The 20,909-nt window shown below is 59.0% G+C and overlaps 1 protein-coding gene across 1 annotated transcript in view; it reads left to right on the forward strand.

Moving 5' to 3' along the window:
- Positions 1 to 20,414, forward strand: part of KNDC1 (kinase non-catalytic C-lobe domain containing 1) — a 42,765-nt gene extending 22,351 nt beyond the window's left edge. The window contains 12 exon segments of the mRNA XM_044916233.1: positions 2,385 to 2,543; positions 4,474 to 4,551; positions 5,131 to 5,215; positions 5,768 to 5,931; positions 5,934 to 6,657; positions 6,982 to 7,126; positions 8,201 to 8,298; positions 9,153 to 9,547; positions 19,030 to 19,123; positions 19,195 to 19,292; positions 19,439 to 19,659; positions 20,402 to 20,414. Coding sequence (XP_044772168.1) covers positions 2,385 to 2,543; positions 4,474 to 4,551; positions 5,131 to 5,215; positions 5,768 to 5,931; positions 5,934 to 6,657; positions 6,982 to 7,126; positions 8,201 to 8,298; positions 9,153 to 9,547; positions 19,030 to 19,123; positions 19,195 to 19,292; positions 19,439 to 19,659; positions 20,402 to 20,414 — 2,274 coding nt within the window.
- The last annotated feature ends 495 nt before the right edge of the window (positions 20,415 to 20,909 follow it).

Here is a 20,909-nt window from a genome sequence, read left to right on the forward strand (position 1 = left end):
CCAATTTTAAAACTTACTGTGAAGCCATAGTAATTGAGACTGTGTTGTTGGCAAAAGACAAATACCCGAAACAGAACAGAAAACTCAGAAATAGACCCATACAAATATAGTCAACTGGTTTTAACAAAGGATCAAAGGCAATTCGGTGGAGAAAGGACAGTTTTCAGCAAATGGTGCTGGAACAACTAGATGTCCACATGTAAAAACAAAAAACAAAAAACAAAAACACGGATCTTAACAAAGACCTTGCACTTTTCACAAACATTAACTCAAAATGGATCATAGATCTAAATGTAAAATGCAAACCTTTAATAAAGCCCCTAGGAGGAATCCGGCAGTAACTTCTGGGCACAACACAAAAGCACAGTCCGGGAAAGAGAAAGTCCATGTTAGACTCCATGACAACCTCAGACTTCTGCTCTGCAAAAGCTACTTTAAGAGAGTGAAAAGACTGGCCACGGACTGGCAGAAAATATTTGCAAAACACACACCTGATAAAGCATCTATATTCCAAATATACAAAGAGCTCTTAAAAGTCAACAAAAAACCAAAATAATTTAAAAACCAACCCAGTTAGAAAGTGGGCGGAAGATCTGCACAGACCCTTGCCAAAGATGTCGTATGGTAAACAAGCACGTGAAAGCCGTCCGACGTCATGTGGCACTTGGGAATTGCACATTAAAACAAGGAGACACCACTCCCCGCCGATGAGAATGGCTAACACCCCAAACACTGACGGCACCAGATGCCGGCAAGGACACAGAGCAACAGGAGCTCCTGGTCACTGCTGGTGGGCATGCGAAAGGGCGTAGCCCTTTTGGCAGTTTCATCAGAAACTCAACATGTAACTGCCCTGCAGCCCAGAAACCGCCTTCCCAGGCGTTCGTCCCGGAGAAATGAGACTTACATCTGCACAAAATCCTGCACATGAATGATTACAGCAGCTGCATTCAGAACAGCCCCAAACGGGACACAGCCCAGATGTGTGGACGGTTGAACGTGTGGGGGTCCGTCCAAACCATGGAATGCTACTGAGCAGTAAAAGGAACAGAGTGTTGATAAGGCAGCAGCCTGGGTGCATCTCCATATAATTATGCTCACAGCAAAATGCCAATCCCAAAAGGTCACATATTGTATAATTCCATTTATGTGAAATGGCACAACCGTGGAAACGGACAACAGACTCGTAGTTGCCAGGGATTAAGAACATGGCTTCGGGCCGCCGGACACATCTGATGACGGAAGCGTGCTGTATGGTGATGGTGTCAACCCAGTATCCACGTTGGGATGCTGCCCTGCAGTTTTGCAAGATGTTACTGTTGTGGGGACCTGGGTACAGGGCACACGGGATCTCTTTGTATTATTTCTTACAACTGTATGTAAATCTATAATGATCTCAAAATAGTTGAATTTTTTTAAAGGTCAATAAATATCTAGAGCTAATAATTCCCTCATTATGTGACTGTCCTGCACGGTGATCTGTGCTCCTAGCTGGTGGGGCCGCTCTCCCCAGCCCCGAGCGCCCGCACCACCTGGGCAGCGTGGTGTTGGCCGCGTGGGAGCATTCATGCCTCGGAGATGGGCACACGCGGAAACCAGGTTTTGTCAGTGGTGTTGACCTCATGAAGTGACAGAGGAAACATTCACGGTGTGACTGAACGCAGAAGTGTGCCGTGTCTATGGGACCCACCCGAGACCTTCAGCAGCCGAGGCCGCTGGCAGAGAGCCCACCTGCTCACCGCAGCGAAGCTCCGACCGGGCCTTCCACATTCCACTTCCATCTCGCCTGTCGAGTCAAATGAAAACACCAACCAGTAGGCGTGTGGCAGCCACCTGTCTGACGCAGGCGGATTCGGATACAAGAACTGGGTAGAATCCGTGAGCACATCCGGGGAGATCCCTTGGCTCTCTGGAACTTACTAAACAGGAGTGTGACACCTTTCCTTATTTCTAAACTGTGTGTTGCACCAGGGACATTTAGAATAAACAGATGTGTGTCTGTGGAGGTGGGTATTTTTGTTCAGAAGCCTGTGGTCTGCCATATAGCAGCACCCCACTGGTTCGGGGGCCGCTGGCCTCAGACCCCCGAGCTGCAGCCTCCACCTGCCTGAGGACCGTGAAAGTGAGAGGGTCCCCGCTGAGGCCTCAAGTCATAGCTGTTCACACTTCAGGGTGAAGACCGTGGGTATTTGGTAAACATGCAGGTCCCCAGGCCAGGCCCCTGGGAGATCTGACTCGGGGTCTAGCTGGGGCCTCCAAGCTCCAAGGCGGTGCACGGCAGGGGTCCCCACAGGAGTGGCTGTCCTGCTAGTGCTTGGGGTGCCCCTGGGGGAGCCCAGGGTAGGGAGGTGCTGCTGAGCAGGGCTGGGCTTTTCTCCACCCAGGCCTCCGTGTACTGTGTGGCTGCAGTCCTGTGGACAGCAGCCAAGTTCAGCGTCCCCCGAGACCACAAGCTGGCCCTGCCACGCAGGCTCAAGACCCTCCTCTTGGACATGGCCAGACGCAGTGCCCAGGAGCGGCCATGCACAGCTGAGGCCATCAAGGTAACCACCTGCCGTTGGGACCCCAGGTCACCGTCCAGGGCCTGGCGATGGCTGACAGAGCACCCAGGCTCCTGTTCCCGGAAAAGTGGGCATTGGACAGGGAGGGCCATGGGTTTCATTTGTGGACAGGTGGTGGACAGTGTCTGCTGCTCACTGCCCTGGCCCCTGCCAGACCACTCGGGTGTCCCCAGTGCATTCGCCCGGCTGGAGTGGGCAGGGGATGTCCTGGGGCCAGCCTGACCCCTGCCAGCAGGGAGCAGAGTTCTCCCCAACAACCCAACTTCCCTCACCTCCTCTGAGGGTCCTCTTGCCTCCCTTTCCCTGACCCTCCCAAGAGCTGGACAAGTGCGGGGCCGTCCCGCGATTGGTTCAGTGATCAAGAGGCCGCAGGAAGGCCCCCCCCGGAGGGAGAAGCCCTGTGCGGCCTTCTCTGCCCCTGACTGCTCTGTGGCCTCAGGGATTGCTTAACGGCTCTGGGCCTCTCTGGCCTGCTCGGCCAAGTACGGATGAGCTCTCATGTCAAAGAGAAACTCGGCAGACATTTGCTACAATGCTGAACCAGTTTACCGAGTAGCTACGGACAGATGGACGGACGGCAAGGGAAGGAGCTTAACTCCACTCCAGATCTGCATGGAGGCAGCTGGGTGTTTTCAGGGAGAATGAGGGACTGGGGAGGGAAGTGGCCATGTCCTCCGTCCCACGGTCACTGGGAGCCTGGGGCCCCATCCTTCCTGAAGATCGAGGTTCAGAGCATCAGGTACATCCTGGGTTGTAAGAGGCACAGACACCTCAAGGGCAGAGGAAGTTCACAGTCGTGACCTTTGATAGTAAACGCTCTAAGGTGGGGAGGTCGCAGCCTCTGCCCGGAGTTGGCGGAAGCAAACAGCTTTCCAGACAGGAACCCCAAGGGGTCTGGGCCATCCCTGTACTTGGGCCACGCAGCCTCCGTGCAGAGCTTGGAGGGGGGCGTTCTCTGCCGAGAGTTGTTTGTGGTTTCTCACCAGCAGTTAGGAAATGGTAGAGGTGTCCATGGTGGGTGGGGGAGCCTTAAATGGTGGCTTAAGGGAAGAATCTTTATCTTCACATTCAGTACCATCCATAACCCCAAATGAAAAATAGAAATTCTCATCGGTGACATTCTGTCCCCAAATATCAGAATGTCTGAGCTTGCAGAGGGTCAGTTCATGGGGGTCAGCTGCATTTTCAGTGTCCACCCCTTACCCCAGAGCTGGCCAGTGAACAGCTCGACTGAGGGCACAGAAGGAACGGCAGACCGTGGGCCTCAAATCTGCTTAACGCCCCAGCACATGGCTCTGGGGCCACATCCACATTCACCCTGCAGGCGGCCACTGCCCTGTTGTCAGGGTCACAAAGGACCCAGGCAACTGGGTCAAGTTGCAGTTAATCGTAACTGTCTACAGAATTGTTCTCTTGCCTGTTTTTTAGGTTGTAGTCTGGGGGGTTGTTGTCTTGTTTGTGCATGTGAGGGCTGAGTGCTTCTGCCCTAATTCTGCTATGGGTCTTAACGTCTCCCTTTCTTAGGGTTCTTAGACAGGCCGGCTGGAAAGGGTCATGTGTCTTTGTGCCCCTCCTCTCCTGCCCTGGGGCCCCCGCCCCCGGAGACTGCGGCTCGCCCCTCGCCCCTCCATGCAGATGGCTGTCAGTGTGGCAGGGGCCTGGGGAGGGGCTGTGGCCATTTCTGTTGGGTCTTTATTCGGTCCACGTGGGGCCTGCTTAGCTCTCCCTGGGAAGGGACACCTGTGGGGTCCTCCTGTACAGGAAGCCCCCAGGCCCTCCTCCCAGCCACCGAGCACTCTCTGAAGGGCCCCAGCCTGAGGTGCACTCCCCTCCACATTTGGAATGACCTGGGGCCGCTGCCCAGCCTGCGGCATTTCAGAGCACCTGGACACAGGGCTCGTCCTTCTTGCAGATATGCAGCACTTACCTCCTACAGCGGGGCATGGACAGCAGAAAGATTTTAGCTCACCTGAGGGCATCCACCTATAAGGTAAGATGGGGACTTCCAGAGCATGGGTGAAGACCCCTCATTCTGCCCTGGGGCCCTGGAGAGATGAGGGTCCCTCCTTGCTTTTTGCTGTTTACTGTCCATGTGGAGTGAGTTTAGGAAAGAGGTGGTAACTTCTCCTTCGCTCTCAGAAGAGCTCCGCCTGGCAGCCCCTCCCCGATCTCTGGTGATGGCCTGGCGTGTGTGGGGCGGGGGCCTGTCCTGCGGAGTGACCCTCAGGTAGCCGGCATGGTTTATAAATGTGCCTGCTGGCCTCCTGAGCATACTGACCCAGGCGGGGCCCTTGGATGGCAGAAAGGCACAACACAGTCCCCCCGGCAACCTGTGGGAGTTTGAGTTCTGAGAAGCCCAGGGTCTCCAACGGTGCTATAATCCGCCCAGGCCCTAGAAACCTCCCCAAACCTTGTTGAACTGGGAAGCGGTATGCCCAGAGCCCAGCTGCGTGAGTCATTGTGGGCTGGGGGTGCCACTAAAGGGTCAGGGAGTGCGCCCAGTGTCCAGTCTGCACCTCTGGGTCCCTGGTGTCACCTTGACTGGGCGGTCCGTGTCCTTCTGCCTCAGGTTGACCAGGAGGAAGAGACGATCAGCCTCCAGAATGCTCTCTCGGTGGTGGAACTGAACCCCAGCACCCCCAGGCCCAGCTCAGGTGGGCCGCCAGGGCCCAGCGTCTCCTGCCTCCCAACCCCACAACCGCTCCCACTGCTGACCCCCAGCCCTGAGTGGACACCCACAGGCAGGCACCACTGGGCCCCGGAGCAAGGTGTCCAGAACATCCTGGCGGCCTTGCTGCTCACTCTCCTCCTCTGTTCCAGCCGCCCAGTCACTCTCATGTCACCGGCCTCCAGAGCAGGTGGTGTAACCCCAGCGTCCCTCCACTCTCTTCCCACGTCCACATGCACATCCTGCTGACCGGTTCCTGCCCTGTCTGGGCGGTAACCCCATCCTGCGGAAGGAAGACGACCCCCTGGTCCTGTCTGTGGCCTTCTCCATCGCTCCCACCCTCCCCCACCCGGCCCCGCCCTCCCAGCTCCATCACCCTTGCCTCCGGCCACCTCAGGTCTCTGGAAGTCCCCTTGGAGGCTCGTGGGGGGGCACAGCACCGCATGGGGGGCGGCAGCTTTGTGGCAGAGGTGGGGGGTGCTCGGGGGTCTGCAGGGCTGGCCCACACCGCCTGCACTCACGCAGAGTTTATCCCCAGGTTTTGTTCGGGTCGGCGGCGACACCAGGCTGGTGGTGGTGCAGGGGCCTGGGCCCTCTCAACCCCCCTGCCGCGAAGGGGCCACGGTGCTGCCGGCCGCCTTCACCGCCACGGCCACACACTTCCAGCCCATCGTGCTGGTCCCAGATGCAGGTGATGCCAGGTGAGCACCCCCACCCCAGAGCTGGCAGGGTCCCTGAGCCACCCCCGAGTGCTCCCTCCTTCTCTCTGTGCTCTCAGGGACGGGGAGGGCGATGGGAAGCAGGCTCCCGAGGCCCATGGAGCCACCACCAGCCAGAAGATTCCTGACCGGCCAGTACCTGCTGCTGGACCACAGGAAGCAGCCCCAGAACCGCTCAGGGAGTCAGTGCCGAGAGACACGGCCCAGGGGATCCCCTGTGTCCCATCCCCTGGCCCGGAGGGGGCTTCACCAGCGATGCCCGAGTCTTCTACGGCTGCCCCACTCCTGAAGGCACAGGCACCTCCCATGGAGCAAGGGCCAGACCAACCAGTCCCACCTGGAACCCCAGCATCCAGTGCAGTCCGCCACGACCCGAGTCACCCAGCCAAGCCACCCAGGAGCAAGGCCACCAAGGGCGCAGGCCGGGAGCCTCGGGGTCCCTCATCAGCTCCGAGGGACCCCTCCCTGGCCAAGGCGAGTCCAGACAGACCCAAAGGCACCTCTGTCCCAGAGCAGGATGGCCTGGCCCCAGACAGTCACCCCGAGCGGCCCCTGCCAGCAGACCACAAGCTCTGTCTGTCCGGTGTGGACACCTCGGCCCTCCCAAAGAGGACAGCCTGCCCGTCGCTGCAGGAGGCCATGCGCCTCATCCAGGAGGAGTTTGCCTTCGACGGCTACTTGGACAACGGGCTGGAGGCTCTGATCATGGGTATCATGGGGGGGTGGGCACAGGGTTCCCCAGAGAAGCCCCCGGACCAGGGAGAGGCCAGGGGGAACACAGTGCCCTGGGGAAGGATCAGTGTGAAGGGGACCTGGGGCCCCCACTCATCCATCTGCATGAAGAGCTCAGGGGGCAGAGCTACGCCCTGGGGGGGTCGGCCAGCAGCAGAGCCTCAGGCAGGAAGAGGGTCTCAGGGCCTGGTCCCGCTGCCCCGGCTTCCCCCCCACCCTGATCCCCAGCTGTAGAGAGCAGGGAACCCAGAGGGGATGCTCGCCCACATCGTGACTGGCCGCTACCATTTTGCAAACCCAGGGGAATATATTTACGCCTTGAAAGACCTCACCTACGCCACTTTCTGTGGGGCCATATCGGAGAAGTTCTGTGACCTCTACTGGGGGGAGAAGTTGCTGCAGAGTCTTTTCAAAGTGGTGAATGGGAGGATGTCCCCCTCCGAGAAGTGAGTCCCCCTCGTCAGGCCCCAGGGTTCCCCCACCCTGGGGTCCCCTGCCAGGCCGGACGGCCCTGGTTCTGCCCCCTCTGGCCCCCGGCTGTGTTCCCCACACGTCCTGTCCCCTGAAGTCCAGCTCCCCACACTGGCCACCCACCCGGGTCCCTCTCATGGGCCTGAAGCCCACCCTAACCCACAGCCTTCCCTTTGGGCACCGGGCTCCTTTGGGCAGGAAGAGAGGGCTGTGGGCTCACAGGGTGTGGGAGGCACATCCCTGCTCAGCTACCAGCTTGAGGAGACAAAGGGACCGGGAGCCCAGAGGGGAGGAGGCCCCCACAGGGAACAGCATCTGCCCCCACCCCGTCATCCAGGTCGGCACTGGGTGACAGCTCCCCTCCTAATGGCCGACGTGGGGTGACGGCCGCTGGAGGACGGGCGGCTTCCCTCTCCCGGTGCCCCTCGCCCAGCCCCGTGGCCCTAGCGCCTTCACAGACTGTGCCCGGTTGCTCCGTTGCCATGGACTGGGTGGCAGTGGCCCCAGGGGCGGGACCATGCCTGGACCCCAGTGTCTTGACACCGGGCACACCCACAGCCCTGTCTGCCTCCAGAGGCTGCCCCAGGCAGGTAGGACAGGGCGTCACTTCGCATTTGCCGCAGGAGCTGTGGGGGGGGAACCTTGCTGTGCTCCCCTCCTGTGCAGACAAGTCAACAGAGCACGGAGACGAGCACCCCACCCCTCTGCACCCCTGTGTCCTTGCCGCGTGGAGAAGGGCCATCCAGGGACCTCCAGAAACGAAGGCCCAGGAAGCCCTGTGCCAAAGATTTGGGCCCCTTAATTACTGTGGAAGGACGGTGTTCTGTACCAGCCTGTGGCCTGCAGTCGGGTTGTCCTTGGGAAGCTTGGATGGGGCCTCAGAGTGGTGTGTGTCTGGGGTGCCGGGGCGGGGTCACTGGAGGCCCCCACCGCAGCCTCAGTGGGGCTTCTGCACATCCGCCGAAAGTTTCCTGTTGGAAGGCAGTGCGGGGTGAGGGGGGCCGGGAGGGGCCGGGGGGCACCTGCAATGTCCTCCCTTCTGATGACAGTGCTTCGGAGGAGGCTGGGTCACAGCCCGAGGGCAGCACGGCCAGCACTCCAAGTGGCTGCTCACTGTCCAGCAAAAGGCCATCGCTGCATGGAGCAGGTAAGAGACATGGGCTCTGGGGGCAAGAACTCTCCACGGCGGGGTCTGTGTTGACCCTCTTACAGGAGAGGCTCCCCTCTGCCCCTGGGACCCCCCAGTGTCCCCTCAGAGACCCCAGAGCAGGGCTTGTCCTCCCCTGGGGGCTCTGTGCTGTGAACGGGGTTCTCCCAGGCCAGCAGGTGGGTGGCGAGTAGGAGCCCAGTGGGCTGGGGGCTGGGAGGGCGCTTCTGCTTCTGGAATCACTGGCCAACAGCTTGGTGATCGGGGACTCTTTGCATCTTTCCTAGAAACATGTGCCATTTAAAGACTCTGAGGCTTATTTTCCTGGAATGTTAGTGCAGGGCTCCAAGATAACTGAAGTCTTTGTAATTTCACAGAATCCCATCTGAATGGGACATGGCTTTAGAATCAGGTTGCATGACTATGATCACACGTAATGGGCATTGGAGCAGGTGGACAGGCACCCTCCTCCCACCCTTTCTACCACGTGCACGCCCCAGGAAGTTTAGAAGCAAAGTGACTGTGCCCAGTGAGCCCCTCTGCCCCTCGGTCCAGCCTTGTTTGTGCTCCTCTCTGCACAAGCAGGTCACAACCCCTGGGGTCTCCTCTCTGGACTCCGGCCCCACGGGACAGCCTGTGTTTGGGAGGGGATCTGAGGGACCCTCCTGGGATGCAGGACCACCACCCTGAACCCTCAGGACCCTGTTGGGCCGCTAGAGAAGCAGGGGGGCACCCGGCCGTCTCAAGAGGCCTTGCGTCCCCGACTCAGCATGAGCAGCCTCTCCATAAACAATTAGTGATGGACTCTGCCACACGAACTAGAGTTCCGAGTGGAATCCTCCTCCCCTGTGCAGGGAAGGAGAAACTGACCACCGTGCGCGTCAGCCGAGCCCCCTGCCCGTCCCCGGCGCTGTCCGATGTGGACGCGGACGAGCTCTCACAGGGTAACTTTGAGGTGGGATTCCGGCCTCAGAAGTCGGTCAGAGGCGAGCAGGAACAGCAGCAGGAGGCCGGAGAGCACGGGCAGCAGGGAGGGGGCCCGGGGCCCGAGGCAGTGGCCCGGCTGGCCAGGCCCAAGGAGGGGGCCCCGGCTGCGCACTCAGGCCCGGCTGAGCTCCAGAGCTGCAGCCCCGGCTGGTGCAGCGCCTTCTACGAGGCGGACTGCTTCGGCGCCGATGTCTCCAGCTACGTGAAGGAGCTGGTGAGGCAGAGAACCGGCGGGGCCACCGACGTGGACGCCCAGAGCCCGGTGAGTCCCGGGCCGCTGCCCACCGCTGGCCATGTCGGGGAAGAGGGTGCTGTGGCCGCAGAGGCGCCCTGGGCGGCAAGTCCCGCATCGCAACAGGAGCTCCCAGTCACTCAGGCAGTGGGGGGTGCGTCCAGAGCCCCTCCCTGCGTCCCATGTCTGGGCCCCCACCCACCACCAGTGACCCCCGCGCCAGTCTGGGCACCCTCCATGGGAGTACTGTGCTCATCTGCGTGTGTCCTCCACATTTCGGGTAGGACATGGCCTTTCTCTCTGTTAGCTGGGCATATGAGCGCCAGGTGACTGTTGGCCTCGGGCCGTGTCTCGGGGGTGGGGGGCAGGCAGGTGGAGCCCCCTCCTCCCAGGCAGCCTCCTGTTCCTCATGCCTTGCCCCCGGGGTCATCTGGCCTGGGCTTCCCTGGTGGGCAGCGTCCCTCCAGCTAGGGCAGCCTACGCTTCTCCCTGGTCAGCAGGGCAAGAGGAGCCCAGAAACTTGAGGGTGGCCAGGCCAGGCAGCCCCTGGGTGGGGGCACCCCACAGAGCTCTGGACCCACAGTCGCTGCCCCTGCCACTGGGCCCCTGCGCCCCATACCCAGCGGCTCTGACCTGGGCTGCAGCCTTCCCCTGTGACCAGGAGCCCCCGCTTGGGCCTCCGGACCCTCCAGGACAGCAGTCGGGAAAGACCCCATCAGTGCTTAAGCGTCCTGCTCCTGGTGCCTCTACCTGCCCGCACGACTCACTTCCTCTGGCCTCCAAGGAGCAGCACAGGAACGCAGCGCTCCCGGCCCTGACAGCACCATCTGAACCTTCCCCGGGGCCCCCCCTTGTTCACCTCCTGCCACTGCCTGAACTTGGTGTCCCTGCTCAGTCCCAAGCTGGAAAAAGAGCAGGGCCCTGCTCCCGGCCTGCACACGTGAGGAAGGGGGCCGTGCCCTGTGGACCCACCCTGCCCCTCCGGGCTTCATGCTGTGATCCCCTGCATGTGCCATCACGGGCACCAGACTTCGGGGCCTGGCAGGGGCCTCCGGTGGGGCCCTGGCATGGAGGGGGTCCCACATGTAGGCTGTCAGGGCCGGGAGCACAGAGCTCAGACCACAGGGCAGCTGCGCGCCGCTGCATCAGAGTCCGGGGCTCCCAGCCCCTGACCCGCTCCTTCCTTCCGGCGGGGCGGGAGGGGCCTGCGGACCTCGCCCCCACTTCCTTTTCTGTAACGTGTATTTGCACACGATGAAGCTTACTCGGAGTTGCTAGATGTCTTCGCCCCAGCAGCTTTCTACCTGCGATGGCCTCTCCCAGAAGTGGAAAGTGAACAGCCCACAAGAGGCAGAAAGCCACATCACACTCCCTGTCGTGGGACCAGCGATGGGGCCGCAGCTCATGACAGCCCACCACACGCACGGGCCTCGTAAGCAGGAGTGGAACAGGTCCTCCACACCCTGGGCTGTCCTGGCGTTGGAGGGTCCTGAGGATCCTAACGTTCGTCACTGAGAGGGCCCGTGGACAGTGAGTGCCGTGACGCGGTTTCCGAGGGGGTGGTGGGGAACTAAAACGCTTCCCTGAAATCGCACCGCACGTTTCCTAGTTGTGTAGGCTGAGGGCCTGGAAGCAGAGACGGCCCGTGCCAGGGTCCTGGTTCCAGGGCCATCCTCCAGTCAAAGGGACCAGGGCTCCTGGAAGAAATCATGGACCCTGGGACTGGGGCAAGACCGGTGACAGCAAGCCAGAGCCATCTTGGGCCAGAAAGTGAGGAAATGATTAAGAACCCATGATGGGGGCGCCTGGGTGGCTCAGTTGGTTGAGCGACTGCCTTCGGCTCAGGTCATGATCCTGGAGTCCCGGGATCGAGTCCCGCATCGGGCTCCCTGCTCGGCAGGGAGTCTGCTTCTCCCTCTGACCCTCCCCCCTCTCATGCTCTCTCTATCTCATTCTCTCTCTCAAATAAATAAAATCTTAAAAAAAAAAAAAGAACCCATGATGGGGGCACGTCGAAGTTCAGAGGAACCAGCTGAAGGGCCCCCGGCAGCCAGAGCCAGAGCAGTTTGAGAAGCAAAAGAAATAACACAAAACAGTGTTCTAACTCAGAATGTGAAACATCCGCACGTCCACACTCATACAGATCCTTGAGCTAGAAAGAGCGTTGGCCCAGTGATGGTTTTCGACGAAGTAGAAAAACTCATCCTCAAATTCATACAGAATCTCAAGGGACCTCAACTAGCCAAACAATCATGAAGAAGAAGAACGGAAGTGGACGACTCACACTTCTGATTCCAAAACTTGCTACAGAGCTGCCGCTGTCAACATGCGGTCCTGGCATGAGGACAGACATACAGAACAGCAGGACAGACAGGAGAGCCCAGAAATAAGCCCGTAGTGAGATGATTGTTGACAAACCATCTGACCGGCAAGTGGGCCAAGGACAGTCTTCACAGCACACGGTGCTGGGAAGACAGGGTGTCCACCTGTGAAAGGATAAAGTCAGTCCTGTACCGTACTCCACTTCCAGAAATTAACTGAATTATCAGAGACCTAAACGTTAGAGCTAAAATGATAAAACTCGTAGAAGAAAATGGGAGAAGCTTCACAACCCTGGACGTGGAAATGATTTCTTGGATATAACACCAAAAGCACAGCCAACAAAAGTAAAAATAGAAAAATTGTACTCAGGGCACCTGGGTGGCTCAGTCATTAAGCGTCTGCCTTCAGCTCAGGCCATGATCCCAGGGTCCTGGGATCGAGTCCCTCATCGGGCTCCCTGCTCCACGGGAAGCCTGCTTCTCCCTCTCCCACTCCCCCTGCTTGTGTTCCGTCTCTCGCTGTCTCTCTGTCAAATAAATAAATAAAATCTTTTTAAAAAAAGAAAAAAATTGTACTCGATCAAAACACAGACCTTTTGTGCGTCAAAGGACGCCGTCAACAGAGGGGAAAGACAACCAACAGAATGGCAGAAAACATTTGCAAATCCTATATCTGAGAAAGGTTTAATCTCCAGAATGTATAGGGAACACAACAGCAACAGCCCAAGAACCCAGCTGAACAAGGAGTGATGGACTTACATAGACGTCTCTCCAAAGAAGATACACAAATAGCCAAAAGCTCATGAAAAGATGCTCAACATCCCTGGTCATTAGGGAAAAGCAAATCAAAACCACAGTGAGACCCCACCTCACACACAGTAGGATGGCTCTTACCAAAATTTAAAAAAGAAAGAGAAAATATCATGTTGGTGAGATGTGGAGAAACTGGAGCCCTCATGCATGGCTGGTGGGAATGTAAAATGGTGCAGCCACTCTGGAGTTTCCTCCAAAAATTAAACCTAGATTTACCACGTAAGTCAGTAAGTCCACCTCCAGGTGTCCACCCCAAAGAGCTGGGAGGAGGGCCTCCGAGAGCTGGTTCACAGCAGCCCAAGTGCCCATCAACGGATGGATGGATGGAGATGGAGAGTACGCACACAGTGGGACAGGCTGGTCCCTGACACGTCATGGAGGAGCCCCGAGGGCCTGATGCTGAGTAAAAGCCAGACATGGAAGGATCAGTACTCTGTGCCCCAGCTTCATGAGGTCCCTGGAGTCACCGCGTTCACAGAGACCGTGCGGGGGGAGGGGATGGGGGCTTGATCGGGACAGAGCTTCCCTCTTGTAAGATGGACATGGAGGGTGGGGATGGTTGTACAACGGGATGAATGTGCTTCATGCCAAGCATGATGAAAAATGGTTAAAATGGTAAATTTTATGTTATGTGTATTTTGTCACAAAAAAATTTTCAAAATAAAAATTTAAAAACTAGTTGAGAGCGGGGCACCTGGGTGGCACCATCAGTTAATCGTCCGACTCTCGGTTTTAGCTCAGGTCGTGATCTCAGGGTCATGAGACCGAGCCCCACATCGGGCTCCGCGCTCAGCAGGGAATCTGCTTGGGACTCTCTCTCCCTCTGCTGCTCCCCACTGTGCGCGCATGTTCTCTCTCTCAAATAAATAAATCTTTTAGAAAAATAGTTGAAAGCAAAAAAAAGGAGAGGATGACCCTTGGCCTTGGGAACTTGAACCGGTGCTTACAGATGTCATTCTAGTTGAATCCTAGTGAAGAGAGAAGAGACGGAGGCAGCATCCCGCGGAGTTTCCTTTGCCCTCAATCCGTGCACACGGCCCCACCAGCGTCCTGTGACTCTAACCTCCAGCTGGACCAGGAGACAGGAGCCCCGCTGACCTGGGAACGGGGAGGCTGAGGGCGCCCACGCCCCATAACAGAGGACGTGTCCCTTTCAGAGGCAGCTCACTGTGTCCACAGCGACTTCCCCAACAGCTTAATCCGAGAGTTGTGGGGAAGGGGGGATGGTAAGAGTCCAGGTGTGTCCTCCAATGTCGTAGGTCATCCTCTGACATCACAGGTCGCGCCTGCTGACTATAGTCACGTCTTTATGATGGACGGCTATGGACGGACTGCCCTGTTGCCAGCCCCTGTGTTCAGCACCGCAGAGGGTGGCTCTTTTGTGTGCGAGAGCCTGCTGTCGGCTGACGGGGCCCTTTCCTCAGTCCTGTGCTGTCCTCAGGGTGGCGGCCCCTTGCAGGGAGATGCACCCACTGGTGAGCCCAGGTCACCCCTGCACCACACTCAGATTGTTCTTGAAAGTGGGCTCAGAGGCCAGCTCAGACCAGAAGAGTGCCGGCGGCCAGTGGCTGCCCTCATGTGGACCATGACCGTGTGGTTGGGACGAGGTGCCCTGGGCCTCCGATCTCTGAAACAGGCTCGGTCCCACAGTCACCCTGCGGTCACTCTGCAGGTGGGGCACAGTCAGGAGGAGGCAGGTGGTTTGAGGGATGATGTGGAGCGACTCGGAGTGACCCTGTTTTCCCTTTTGTTTCTGCTCACCTGGGGAAGATGTCTCTCCTGGAACCGGAATGCAGACAGGTGAGTGTCCTGCGCCCTTGCCTGCATGGGGCGCGGGGGCGGCGGTTGGGGGGAGCGGCTGGAGGAGGCCGCCGTAGTTTCGTGTTTCTCTTTGAGAACCCGCTGCATTTCGGGCAAACTGGAAAGGTGTAAAACAACTGTTGGTCACGCTTCCACATTCGCTACCCAAACCGAGCGAGTGCGAGGCAGGCCCAGGCGCTGGGGTGGGCAGAGCGGCTGGAGGGCACCGGGTTCCCTCTGTGGGTCACCGAGCGCATGCCGACGTGCCCCGCGCACCTGCTGTGAGTGCGGACTGAGTGCCCGCGTCTCGTGCGGCAGCCCAGGTGCCCCGGGCTGTGAAGCTGCCCCGAGGGGCTTTGTTGCCCTTCACTGGCTGTTAAAACAGGCTTTGCTTTCAGTATTTAGGTGAGTGGTGCTGATTTCGGTTCCTCCCTCTTCTCTCTTTAAGTTCTGGCTTTCCAGCTTCCTTCTGACTGTGGTTCTCTTTGTCCTCAGTACTGGCCAGCTTTCAGGCCCGTGTCCATGGAGAGGGCTGTGTGTGCTTGTGCATCAGATAGTTCACACTTCCTTCTCTCATAATCCTGTGGGGGAAGTCCTTCGTTGGGTTAGGCCAGGGGAAGCACCTCAACGCAAATGATCCTAAGTATTTTATTTAGACCTCGCCAGTCCGAGTCAGCTGTGGTCGGGTTTGCTGTGCTTCTGCCAAGTATGGTTGTGGTGAAGCCCTGCTCGCGTGTGTCTTCTCCATTATCCTGTCTTGTGTGGAGTTTAGTTCACATAGATTTAGTTTTAAAATCAGTCGAAACAGTCCTGGAGTCTGTGTGAGCCCCCCTTTCCAGTGGGAAGCAGGTGTGTCCCATGGGCCCTCTCTGGGGGAAGGGGTCTGGATCAGCATCTGGACAGTGTGTGACAGGGCAAGGGGGCTGGACAGAGCCTTGTGCAGGGTGGCCTCAGACAGTGCCCTCCCCATGGCGGTCCTGAGCTGCACAAAAGGAGAGCCCAGGAACGCAGGGCTCGGGGCCGTCCTTCCCCTCTTCAGGCTTTGGGGGATGTCAGCCAGGGTCGTGGCGTCTTCAGAGAGCCAGGATTAGGGGCGCCTGGTGGCTCCGTCGATTAGGCGGCTGCCTTTGGCTCAGGTCATGATCTCAGGGTCCTGGGATGGAGCCCCATGTCCAGCTCTCTGCTCAGGGGGGAGTCTGCTTCTCCCTCTCTCGGTGCTCTCTCTCTCAAATAAATAAATAAAATCTAAAGAAAAAAAGGGAGGGAGGGAGGATCACAGAGAAGCATGCGTGGTTGGGACTGCAGAGACCCTTGGCCTCGCTTGAACCAGACCTCCCGAGGGCAGAGATGAGTCCGTCTGTGAACACAGCTGTGCGGGGTCAGGGTTTGCGCCCTCCCACTGACTGTCCTCAGTGATGACTCATTCCAGATCTGTGCCATCCCCCGGGTAGCCACCAGCCGTGTGTGGCTGAGCACTCGAGGTGTGGCCTACGAGACAGAGGAATGGACATTCTCGTGTCCTTTTAATACTACAGCTGCCACACACGGCCAGTGGCTCCCATGTCGGAGGCGCATGCAGGTCCTGCGCATACAGTTCTGCTCCACACACCCTGGGTGCTCATTCTATCCCCCACCCTGGTGATCAGCGACTGGGTCCCCGGGCCGACGAGCCGGGAAGGCAGATTTGGAGCCAGGGTGTGCGACATCAGATCCTCACTCTCCTCACACACAGTCCCAGCCAAAAGATGTCTCAGCAGCTTTGGGGCAACATGAGCTGTGCTCAGCAGGCTTCCTCCCCAAACGTCTGCCTCATGTGGGGCTCTCGCTGTGCTCGAAATCAGCGTTCTCCACACCTGTTTCCACGGAGACTGCCTGCCGTCCCAGTGTGTGACACCCCCCGCCCCCTGCAGCTTGCACGTGGCCCAGCTGGAGAAGGTCCTGGAGGCCTTGGGGGACCCGATTCAACAACCGAGACATGGGAGAGGAAGGTGGTTCTGTGTTCAGTCTGCACCACGTCCCCCAACACTGGCACAGCCCCTGCCCCACAGCTGCCCCAGGCTTGGAGGTTCCTACCACCTGGCGTGGCCATCTGCTACCCCACCGTTAAAATAGAGGCATGAGGGGCGCCTGGGTGGCTCAGTTGGTTAAGCAACTGCCTTCGGCTCAGGTCATGATCCTGGAGTCCCAGGATTGAGTCCCGCATCGGGCTCCCTGCTCAGCAGGGAGTCTGCTTCTCCCTCTGACCCTTCCCCCTCTCATGCTCTCTCTCTCTCTCATTCTCTCTCAAATAAATATCATCTTTAAAAAATAAATAAATTAAACAGAAGCATGAAGAAGAAGACAGCCACATGAACCACCTTTTCAGTAAAACCGTCAGATAGAAGAGATTCCAATATTTAAATAAAAACACCACCTGCATTTTTAATTTCACAAAATTGTACAGAAATAAGTGCTACCAACAAAGCAAAGTCCCTTGTTGTAGTTAGAGGAGACCAGGGAAAGCTTGTTTGGGTTTGAGCTGATTAGATGTGCCCAAATGAAGACCGGAGTGTATTTGGCTTTCAGAGTAAGGCTCCCATCAGTGTGGCCATTTCAGGGCCCTGGGGCCACCTTGAACCCTACTAACAGGAAGTTATTTCCCTGGGAGTCTGAGAGATCCCTGGGCCTCTGCCTCTTCCTCTGGTTCCTGGCCCTAGCCAGGTCCCTCACTGTGCCCACCCCACACCTATCCTCCTCCCCCAGGGACAGGCAACCTCACAGCCCCAGCTGGAGACCGGTGGGAGCTCAAGGCCCCCTCCCAGGGACCAACCAGGCTTCCAGCGCCCTCACCGCTCCAGACTCACACCCCTCCTCAGCCCTGGACCCTGCAGGGTTGGGGGCAGTAAGCCAGGCTGCATCTGTCTGCTCCTTCCTTCAAGGGAGGAGCCATGTCTGGGTTCTGGTCATTTCTAACACTGGCTGCCCTGAGCCTGCCCTCGAGCCTCGAGGGTTTCCTGGTCCCTCTGGGTGAGAGAAGAACCCAGACCCACCTCACTGGAGGACAGAGCTGGGGGAACTTCCCCCCACCCCAAGCAAGCTTGTGGACCCTCCTGGGAGATGCACATTCTCCAGGAGGGGTTTGGGGCCCCTGATGCTGGGCACCCTCGCAGACCATGACACCGCGGCTCTCTGGACTGCCCGCGAGCAGCAGGGGCCACGCGTCCTGGCCGCTGTCCCAGCGCAGCACCGCCGAGGGGCCCGGTGGGAACGGGGGCTAGCCAGCCTGAGTCTGGGGCAGGGACTCCGCGTGGGGGTCCCTCGGGGGCGGCCGGGCCTCAGGTGGGATCCCCACCCTCGGGGGCCCAGGTGCGGGGACGCGGCGCCCCGGCGGTCGCGGGGGGGTCCTGCAGGGGCCTCACGGGGCAGCTAGGGCCTTCGGCTGGGCTGGGGGGCCAGAGGGGACCAGAGAGGCCAGAGGCGCGGGCCAGCTCCCCGTCCCCCCAACCAGGCAGAAGCGGTCCTGGACACCTATCCGGAAGGGCAGCCCCTCGGTGGGCCAGGGCGGGGCCCAAGCCGCGGCCCCTGCACCCCAACCCCCTCCTCGTGCGGGGGGCCTGGCTTTCCTGGGGTGGGGGACGGTCAAGAAGCCGGGACAGGCCACTAGCTGCCTCAACGATTTTCTGCCCTCATTGTTTTAAGTGGCTCAATGGGATCTACTTTGCAAATACCAATTTACCGAGATACTATCTTTGCCCCCAGTTCTGTTGACCTTCATAATAAAACAGTTACTTTACCAGAAAAACGGTTTATTCAGGAAAGCAGAGAATTGCAACATACAGAAGCAAACTAGGGCAAAAACCACAGGCAAGACCTGGGAACAAAGAGGAGGCTCTTTCATAGGGCGGAGCTGGGGCGCCTGTTGTAAACTAAAACTCCATTGGAGTAAACTGGGGGCTGCATTGGCTGGGCCGTGAGCGTCTCTCATTGGCTGGGCCGTGAGCATCTCTCATTGGCTGGGCCGTGAGCATCTCTCATTGGCTGGGCTCTGAGCGTCTCTCATTGGCTGGGCCGTGCGCGTCTCTCATTGGCTGGGCTCTGAGCGTCTCTCATTGGCTGGGCCGTGCGCGTCTCTCATTGGCTGGGCCGTGAGCGTCTCCCATTGGCTGGGCCCTGGGCGTCTCTCATTGGCTGGGCCCTGAGCGTCTCTCATTGGCTGGGCTGTTGCCGGGGCAGGAGGAAACCTTCCTGGCCGATCCCGGGTAGTGTGTCCACCTGCAGGGTCCCTGCTGGGTCTGCCATTCGCCGAGAGTGGTGCTGTCGAGAGGTCCCCTGCTAGCCTCCAACCCCCACTTCGGCGACATTTCCTAGTCCCCTCGTCGGAATTCACGTCCCCCGTGGCGCACACAGACCGTTTCTGTGGCTGGATGACGACAGCGTCCCTGTGAGGTCCCGTGAGAACCCTGGTGTCCCCGCGTGGGACGTGTCCCGCGCTCTGGTTCTGCGCGGGCCCTGCGGGGAGGCCGCCTTCCGCGACCACGCCGGCAAGCGCGGGGCGCGCGGGGCGGGCGCAGGCGGGGCTCACGGGCTGTCTCGTGGCAGGAGCTAGAGCAGCAGCTCCTGATAGAGAAGAGGAACTACCGGAAGACGGTGAAGTTCTACCAGAAGCTCCTGCAGAAGGAGAAGCGCAGTAAAGGTAGCTCGGGGCCGGGCAGAGGCGCTCCGGGGGGCTGGGGCCCGCCTTGTGCCAACTCTGCCCGCCCCCAGGCTCCGAGGTGAAGACCATGTTGTCCAAACTGAGAGGGCAGCTGGAAGAAATGAAGTGCAAAGTGCAGTTCCTGGGACTGGTCAAGAAGTACCTGCAGGCAAGTCGGCCCGAATCCCTAACCGCCCCCCCCCCCCCCGCCCCCCCCCCGCCGTCAGTAGCAGGGTGACCCAGCGCCCGGTCCTGCCAGCACCCGGGGGCAGCAGGCCAACCAGACGGAGGCAGCCCGCTTCCCTGCACACACAGGTCATGTACGCGGAGCGGTGGGGCCTGGAGCCCTGCGCCCTGCCCGTGATCGTGAACATCTCCGCGGCCCACTGCGACACGCTGGATTTCAGCCCCCTGGATGAGTCCTCGTCCCTCATCTTCTACAACGTCAGCAAGCACCCGCGTGGCGGCAAGCAGAGGAAGGCCCGCGTCCTGCAGGCGGGCACGCCTCTGGGGCTCATGGCATACCTCTACTCCAGGTGCGGCCTCCCATGCCCCAAGTGGGGAGGTGGGCCTGTGGGATCCCCTGGACCCTTCATGCCTTTTGAAAGCAAAAGGGAGACAGAAAAAAAGAAACAGACCCCCAGGAGGTGAACGAGGTGAGGAAAGTCTCTGCCTTCCCTCATCTGAGATGGGTTTATACTTCTTTTAATTTAAAAAATGTTTTCATCAGAACTTTAAGTGGCCTGTTAGCTGCCATTTGTCTCCTTTGCCAAGCTCTTGGCTGGACCTGCACCTGGAGTCTAAGGTGCGCCCAGACAGGTGCTGGGAGGTGAGCCGGGGAATGTGGCCATGCACAATTAACAGCCCAGGGGGCTTCTAAAATTAAACACACACAGGAGCCTCAGAAACATACCTGGATCCCAGCCACTTTGCCAGGTGAAAACACCCCACAATTAATCATCTAGCTCCCCAGGGACCGCCAGGGAGGTTGGTCTCAGCACGCTCATTGAATTACTTCTGCAGCCACTGTTTCTGGGCATGAGCACAACGTTGGTTCATCAGACACCCTAACTGATGTGCAAGGTGTACATGCTCACCTTGCAGCAGGGAGGGCCAGTCCCCTCACACCCAGGGTCACTGGCACCCCCAGGACACCCCCACCCTGCCCATCGGCACGGCCACATGTCCTGCGTGGATGGGCCTCTAGTGTTCACCTGGTACGCAGGCACAGGACCTCCTGGCAGGTTCCCTTGACCCAGTGGCCTGGCCCACTCCCAGGCACGGGGCCTAGCAGCTCAGGGCCGGGTATAGACTACCTTCCCAGGCAGTGGGGGGGGGCCCCACCCAGTTTTGCCTTTGGGAGACCCATGACACACTTGGGAGCCCCCGAGGCCTTCTTTAAGCTGGAGGCTGTGGTGACCCCAGAACTGATGGTCAGGTATCAGCAGGGAACACTGGGGGCTGTCAGGGAACAAGGGAAGTCCCTGAGAGCAGGGGCCTCCCAGGCCTCCCAGGATAGCAGCCTCTTCCCATGTACTCTGAACGCCTGAGGTGGCCTGCACCTGGCTGTTCTGGGAGCCTTCCACTGGCCAGGGGCCCAGGTATACCCTTTGCAAGATGGGTGTACCACACACACACACCGAGGGCTGGCTGTGTGATTACAGGAGACTTGTGTGTGCATGTGTGAGTGGGGTGTGTGTGCATGGAGTCTGTGCATGTGTGTGAGTGGGGGTTGTGTCTGCATGTGGGGGGTGAGTGGGGTGTGTGCATATGTGCGTGGGGGGGT

The sequence above is a fragment of the Neomonachus schauinslandi genome, chromosome 6 (assembly GCF_002201575.2).
Source record: "Neomonachus schauinslandi chromosome 6, ASM220157v2, whole genome shotgun sequence".
In the NCBI taxonomy this organism is placed as follows: Eukaryota; Metazoa; Chordata; class Mammalia; order Carnivora; family Phocidae; genus Neomonachus; species Neomonachus schauinslandi.